Genomic DNA, 8,331 nt, shown 5'->3' with positions numbered 1-8,331 from the left:
ATTTAATTAGATTACATAAAAAATTAGTAAATTTTGATGTGTTAGGCAAGATATATCGAGAAGACCCAAAACAACCGTAGAAAAGTTGTTTTTAAACTAAATCCCAGGTGTCAACCTTACTTGTGATGAACCAAGAAAAATTGTACTTATGAGTTTTCAAAAAAACGTGCTAATTTTGTAAGATGAAAACCTAAATGTGTTATTTCTAACGATTTCTCAAAAAATGTCTTCCCTCATTAGGAGTGGATCTTGACTGAAAAAAGAACATCCCTTGTTTTCACTTTTTTTTTCTCTTTTTTTTACGTCGATTGAATTTCCATCATAAAAATTACAATAATTGTACTATCAAATAAAACTAGACATTTTGGTCGTTTGATAACAATCAAGTTTTTAGTTTTCAATTTTTGAGAAGCAAAAGCAATTGATAGTATTCTTGTTTTTTGTTTTTCATTTTTCAAAAACGTAAAAATGCATGAGAAAAACAAAATCAAGTTTCTTGTTTTGTTACACAAAAAGGCCTTATGACTATTATAGATTCATTAACCATTTGGCCAAAACATGCACAAAGAAATACATGTACATGGTTAGTAGAATCTTATTATTCAAAATACATCCTAGAATAGACCTCAAAAACTTATTTGGAATTATACTAGAGCGTAAGTTTCAAATATTTCACCTCTTGATAAAGATACATGTTTTATATCCTCGTTGACAACTAACACAAGTTATAGATTATATTCCTATAGAAAGATTAACAAGCCCTGAGGCATTACCAGACTAATCAAGTTATATCATAAAGCACACTCCTTCCTGTGGTAATTTATACATCATTTTATCATTATATGTACACTTAATATGGAACCTTTTTTCATGCAATTCAGGATGTCCATCCAATATAATATTTATCCAATTTGTCTTCCGTTTTCAGACTCAGTTCTTACCTTCTGTGGATCTGTATCTCCAGTTGCTTCAATTTTGAAATGAGATTTCAGTCCTATCCAGCATTGGTAATAGTCATGATCCATGAATGGGGACTCGAGAGCCCAAGAACATACGCGGGCGATCAAACTTGATTCAAACATAAATGCCATTGTGCCAGTGATTTTGTATGGTCCAACATCGGTCCCTCGAGCAATAGTAGCCTGAAGAATATCAATAGAATGCTTACGAGATTGTTCAACTTAATCCAAATATAAAAGGAGATGTTCAAGGATTGATTAAACTAGAACCACACACAGTTTGAAGCATGAGATGGGATTGTCATTCACAGGACCTATTAGGAAGAATTTTCCTCTTATCATTCTATTTTTCTTGAACTTATTCCAATTTCTCTGTAGAAAATATGCTAAACGATAACAATAATCATAATAACAACAAATCTTGATATAGCCCGATCTTATTTATTTGGTAGAAAGTTTGAATATAACGAAAATTAAATGAACAATGGAACTCACAAGAAGCAATGAGTACCTCATACGTTTTAGTATCAGGACCATGGGGAGTCATGCAATTATGAAGGCTGGCCCCTCCGGGGAGAAACCCATCAGCTTTTGCCTGAAAGATGGATCGGAAATTTTGAAGATCAAGGAAAAAAAACTTCACTGGAATAAGACTATACCCCTTGAAATGTATAATCAGAATCATTTCAGGTAGTCATCGCAGTAAAAGGGAAGTCAGACCCAATTTTCTGCCTAAAAACAACATTCTCATTAAGGTAACAGGCAAAGAGAGGTTTTTCTAAATATATACAAATAAAAACAACTCCAAGATAAAAATGAAAAAAATATAGACATCCAAAAAAAAAACCAGCCCACAAAAGGGAGTCCAGCTAAAAAAAGGGACTCTAACCATACCAAGAGAGGATTTTAAGATCATATAAGCACTAAGAAAATTTTGGAGCCAAAAGATGGCAAGACCCATTACTTCAATAACTGAAAAAAAACTGCTCCGAGGGTTCTCTTTTGTGGGTGGTTGCCGAAAACAGTAGCATTGCTGTCTCTGCCGTGGGTGTGTTTTTTACGCAGAAGAACCTTGCTGTTCTTTTTAGGTGTTTTTCTTGACTTTTTGTGTGAGCATTTTTCTCCATTGAAGATTTCAAGAAGTTATTATAAGAATGATTCTTGAGCCTTTTCCTTGAGAGAAAAGTGAGAGAAATCATTTTTGAACATTACAAACTCTTGGGTTCTTCTCCTAATTAATTTTTTAAGTAGAACCTACATCAATAGTAGAGAACTAGACACATCCACACTAGATGAACCAATATAAACTGTGTGCCATTTCTCTTCCCTTAAGCTTAATTTATTATCGTCCTTATTGCTTTATAAGCTTATTTTAGTTTATATATTCTTTTAAGCTTGCGGGTTTCAAATTATTTATTATGCTTTATTTGGAACTCGAATCTGATCTGAGATTGATGGATAATATATATTGTCTGAATTGGGTCGATTAATAAGTTAGACTCATTCAAATTACAATACAATAAAAATTTGCAAGTAGGGTAATTAAAAAGAGCCGCTTCTCTGTCTTTCCTATAAACATTTAAGTCCAGCCTCATAATCTAAAACGATATGATATAAGTTACCTCGTAGCCTCCATATATGAGACCCATAAATTCACTCATGCAGTTACGATGGTAATATGGAGGACGGAATGTGTGTTCAGCAACAAGCCATCTGGGAGGGAAAATGACAAAGTCGAGTAATGCTACTCCAGGTTTATCAGTTGGCGCCGTTAATACTGCAATAAGGAAGTAGTATGATAATTCAGACCGTCACATAAAACACTTTAATTCAAGGAAAGGACAGGGATTTAAAAGCAGTATATTGAAAGAGAAATAAATCGATGCATTATATAGATGTACCTGTATTTATTGACGGATCACTGTGATCAAACAACACAGTATTGTAAGGGCAGAACTTACTGAGATCGTACTGCAAGGAGAAGGATTAACTTTCAGTTATATTGAGGTAGAGTTAGCACTCACTTGCAAAGATAAGTAACATTAGTCTATATTATGATCGAACAGCAAACAACCTGTGAGAAAAAACAGGCAGACGCTTAATTTCACAAGAAGAAAATAAATTTGAGCCTCACTGCCACAGAAAAAGCAATACCCACCTTATAGGGAACATAATTTCCATGCCAGGAAACTACATTAAAGGGAGAAAAGTCTTGTATTGCAGTAAACAATTCCCCACCAAATTTTTGAACAATTGTGTAACCAGGACTAGAACTCTTCTCAAACCAGGCTACAGGTGCAAGGAAATCCCTTGGTGCAGCAAGACCATTAGCACCTACATGTCATTGTCAATAAAATTAACCATCAATACTTACATTAGGCGAAAATGTAAAACTCAGAAAACCAGTTCTCAACATTCGGGGGGATAGGAAAAGGAAAAGAATATGGCATGAACCTTAATTGCTTGCTGTTTAAGAAGATTAGAAAAAGGGGATAGGTACCTATCAGTCCAAGGTCAGGAAGCTGGAAATGACTACCAAAAATCTCAGCTACGTAGCCACGTGATGGACCATCAGGCAGATAAACAACAAAGCGAAAACCTTGAGGTAAAACCACTATTTCACCTGGACAAACTTCCAGTCTACCACACTCTGTAATAATCCACAGCCCTGCAGAATAAGAATACTCAATAAGAGTCTAATCCTGATACCTTACAACTTATAAGACAAGGACATAATTTCATTCAGATTTCATTACACAGTAGAGACTTGAAACTCAATGACGATGCAAAGAAAGTTTCAGGATTATGTGGCCAAAAGTTGGAAACATAAATATGGAATCGGCTTTACATCTCTTTCACTAAATGGAATCAGCTTTACAGCACACAAATCTAAAATGAACTACATTTTACAAATAAAAAAGATCAGCTTGAAGACCACTATGCTCATAATTTTCAATGAAAGTAACCTGCAAAAATAACTCACTTCCACTCTGAGGAACTATCAAGAAGTCGCCATCAGCATTACAGAACGCACAGTTCTCCATCGACTTATTGGCTGTGTACCTATGGAAATTGTCAATTTTATTTCAGTCCTAACATTCAACCAATGACACGTGTAAAAGGCATCTTTATTTGCTTTCTTCTCAAACTAATGGTGAAAAAAGGTATCAACATTCAAATACACAGTGCTTGAAATTTGTATTGTTTCGTTAGTGTTATTAAGGAACAAACCCCATGGAGAAAATAATCAGAGTCAAACTTGAGTGATCAAATCATCTGCGCTGACAAAATACCAACCAATAAATCCAACAAATAACATCTTCCCGTGTGATTTTCAATGATTGTTGGAAAAGGAGTACCGCGCTACAAGTAGTGAAATCGTAGAAGGAATACCGATTACGTACTTACATGTGAATAGCAAACCCATGGCGGAGAAACGAACTGCCAGCTCCGCAGACAGTGTACAGTCCATCAACGAAATCCACCGGTGAATCAGGGACATCCGCCGGTCTCCACCTTAGCTGAGTCGGAGTCGATGAACAATTTGATGCATTAAATTCACTGATCAACTTCTCGTTTTTAGGCAAACGTTGCCTAAACGGTTCATGCGTGACCGACGGCTTAATCCGATACAGCCAACTGCGCGACGAAAACCGAGATACGTAAACAAAAAAGACGACAAAAGCAAAAAAGTCACGTTGATTAGGCGAGAAGATGATAGAGCACCTGCACAAGTTGGATTTGCGAGGCGATGTAAAGGAAGTGCCAGAGATCTGCTCGGCATAGAGGCCGAAGGGACATATGAGAGGACTATTTTGGGATTGAGGAAGAGCACCGGGAATCGCCTCCGACGAGAAATGGTTGTTGAAGCCGGACAAGTAAGGGAGGTCCGAAGGAAAATCTCTGCCGTCCGTTTCGCCGACCAATTGAGCATCCATTGAAGATAAAGATGATGATGAGCGATTGCAGAGATTGTCGGAACCGGAAGACAGCGCCAGATAACTCACGGCAGTGGCAGTGATCGGAGATTTCCCCACGTAACAGAATTCACGAGCGAAACCACGTCATTTCGTGTTCGAGGACTCACCATCAATGGAAGATAGAGATGAACTTGAAAGTGACGTTGAAACTGTAATAATCAAGGTTAAATTATAAAAAAAAATACTTCACCCTTGGGTATTGTGACCCTAAACTTTGAAAAGTTCAAAAAATATTCTTAAACTTTCAAAATCCATTCAAAAATATTTTCGTCGTTAATAAAATAAATAAAATGCTGGTGTGACCATTAATTCTTGACCTACACCTATATGACAGGGCAAAAATGAGATTATAGATGTATAATATAACGACCCAAATTTCTATTATGTTTCTAGGACGTTACTCTATGCTTACATAAGCTTGGCAACATATTTCTCAAAAAATAATTAAATGAAAGAGATAAAATTTTTATTTCATTAAACAAAGCTCAAATAATAAAAAAGAAATTTTGAAAATATTATTCGAGGTACCCCTGATCCAACTTTAAAATAAATAACAATTAAATAAATCAATAAATGAAATTAAGGAATATTCATAGATTTTTAAAACGTCTAACTCCTAAACTAGACACTAGTAAATGAAACCTAACTACGAAAGCAATAACTCATCCAAATGCCCAGGTCACGGATCTCTCTTCTCATTCGCCAGTCTATTTCTACCTTAACCTAAAAAACATGAAAGGAAAAGGATGAATATATAAGTATATTCAATAAGCGACCCGCTACTAGGCCCACACAATGATCTGTTAGTCTTCCCATCGGGATACAAGTGCATAATGGCATCGTAGACGTAGGCATAGGCATAGGCATAAGCATAAGGGGCGAACTCGAAGGCACACTTTCATAAGTAGTGACCCCGGAGGGCACAATCATAAACATGAATGGTGTTCCCTTAAGCATAAGGTGTGGGCCCAAAGGCTCACAACATGCAACGTACATAGCCCGATAGAGGTGTTAACAATCATTACAGTCTCATATAATCATAAGCATACAATCGAAGTCTTAAATCATGTTAAGATTACATTAAAGTTCACAATTTATCCCTCCACCAAACACTATTATAATACATAACATCGACATTCCATGACATAAGTGTAAGCTTCCAAAATTTTCAACTGACCAACAGGCACATCAAGATATTTCATACTAATGTAGGAACCAGTACGTAACACATGCTTGAGTTCGAGGGTGAACCGGTAGTAAATCATTTACCTCGAATTTATGTCGAACAATTAGCAAAAAAATCCCAACTATCAATCAAATCCCTCTTCGACTTGAGTCATTCTTGAATCGCCCTAAAATAAACCAATTTAATGTCAATCCTTATAAACACAACCCAATTCACCCAAAATGCATAACAAAAAGTCTCCAAACCACTTACCCAAAATGTCGACGTAACCAGAACTACACCTGAGCTTCAATTACGAAATCCAATCCAGACATAAGCCAAACTGAAGGGTTTCAAAACTCAAATCTAAAATCCAACTAACCCAAATATTCACCAAAGTAATTGGGAAATTAAGAATTAACCAGAACAACCATTATAGTTTACCAAAAAGCACCCAAAGCGATCTTTAAGGCTGTTGGATAGTACCAAAATGTCTCGAAACCCCGATCTGATCAACAAAGCATCCTAAGTATTACTTAAATCAGACGAAATTCAATGAGCATTCAAACCCATTAAATAAAAAACCAAATAAATCTTAAATCTCACCCAAAATTTCAAGTTCTTGGCAAAATGGAGAAGGCCGGCGAGTAGTAGCCTAGAGATGTCAGCGCGAGCAGTGGTGGATGACGTGAGCTGAGGCGTTCTCGACAATGGTGCGGCTACCGTGATGAGGGGACGGAGGTCGATGATGCTCAGACGACTAGCAGTGTCACACCCCGTTCCAGATTTCCCTTCTAACCTAGAACGAAGCGTGAAGACGTTAAACATCACTCTCTCTATGACATCTAACATCCCAACTCTTAACATATCCTGTACTTGATCAAACCCAAACTTCCAAACCCATTTTAAAAAAATAATCTATGTTCGTTGACAAAGTTTAGGAATTTGATTAAGTTTAAATCAAAATACTGTTTAAATAGATTTACAGATCAACAGTAAGGATTATTTTGAACAAAACCTCTCATGACATGTAACTCACAAGTTCTAGCTGTTCTGGAATACTCTCAAATACATGCACAAACAATACAACAAATGTTTAACAACACTAATGGCGTTTGACAGCTCAGTAAGCACCAGGAACTTGTCGCTACCTGGGGGTGGGGAAAAATATAAAACATGGAAAGCATGAGTTAAAGCCCAGTGAGTGGTAGTTTAATATAAACATAAGCTATCACTTTCTAAATCATCAATAAAGTTTATCAAATCATTCAGTAAACTATTGAACAAAGTATAAAAGATTCAACAGCATCTCAAACACGTGTTGGTAAAAAAAGGTGGCATGATCAACTCTCATAAGCACATTATAAAGCATTTAGTCGTTATCAGAAAACCACATCAACTCTATACCCAAATACTCGTTTACAACGGCGGGTTACTCTGGACAAAGAATGCCCCGCGCGGTGTAAACCAAAGCACAATGTCATACGTGCAGGCAGAGCTTCCTCAAGGCTAAGCATACATACACACCACAGGCCCAGGTTACTCTGGACTCCCCAGTATACTCTAGCCACATCTGACCCTGGTGGTAGCCCCCTAATAGCCTGGGTGGTGCTACAGGCGCAGGTTCCTCTGGACTTCCCGGTATACTTTGGCCACATCTAACCCTAGTAGTCCCCTGATTGCCTAAGCGTTGCTACTGAAACACATTCAAGTAGCACGGGAAAATAACCATATCTCGGGTACAAGAATTTGTGGTTTGAAACCACTATCACAAACATTTAGCATTTTTAAATTCAACATCAAGAGGTTTTCATATAAAACAATACAAGTCACAATTGTGTAAACTCTGGTTCCAAACTACATTTTGATATATCAAGATCGTATAAAACCATTGAGAGTTTAGAAATCACGATTTAAACATTTTTTAAATATCAATTAAGTAAAACAGATCATGGCATCACATTTCATAAATCATAACATACTATATATAATTAGTTTCTATATCAAAACATTCGAAAGTAAACCACTCACTATTAATCAGATCCTCCTCATAATTTTGGTTTCTCCATCTCCCGTTTATCCTGAAATTATATTGATAATCCTCTAGTTATCCTTCACATGACCATAATCCAATTATTTGAAAATTAATCTTCAAGTATAACCAATTTCACTTAAACCTTTTCCAAATCCTTAATTTGATTCAAGGTAAAGTTTGATTTGTAATTTG

General features: G+C 36.3%; 1 protein-coding gene across 2 annotated transcripts; it reads right to left on the bottom strand.

Moving 5' to 3' along the window:
* Positions 1-622: 622 nt before the first annotated feature.
* LOC120070286 (homogentisate 1,2-dioxygenase) lies at positions 623-5,120 on the bottom strand. 2 transcript variants are annotated; one of them, XM_039022205.1, is made up of 9 exons: positions 4,686-4,897; positions 4,368-4,598; positions 3,943-4,022; positions 3,460-3,627; positions 3,118-3,293; positions 2,861-2,930; positions 2,582-2,736; positions 1,471-1,554; positions 623-1,142 (listed from the first exon to the last, which is right to left on the bottom strand). In XM_039022205.1, the coding sequence occupies exons 1-9, from the start codon at positions 4,895-4,897 to the stop codon at positions 903-905; spliced, it is 1,416 nt and encodes a 471-aa protein (XP_038878133.1). In that variant the 3' UTR covers positions 623-902. The 2 variants fall into 2 exon arrangements, with proteins under 2 accessions (XP_038878133.1, XP_038878134.1); XM_039022206.1 differs by having other exon boundaries at positions 916-1,142; positions 1,478-1,554; positions 4,686-5,120.
* Between the last annotated feature and the right edge of the window lie 3,211 nt (positions 5,121-8,331).

Source organism: Benincasa hispida, chromosome 1, assembly GCF_009727055.1.
Source record: "Benincasa hispida cultivar B227 chromosome 1, ASM972705v1, whole genome shotgun sequence".
NCBI lineage: Eukaryota > Viridiplantae > Streptophyta > Magnoliopsida > Cucurbitales > Cucurbitaceae > Benincasa > Benincasa hispida.
The sequence above is the reverse complement of the archived record's forward strand: the minus strand, read 5'-3'. Positions and strand labels throughout refer to the sequence as shown.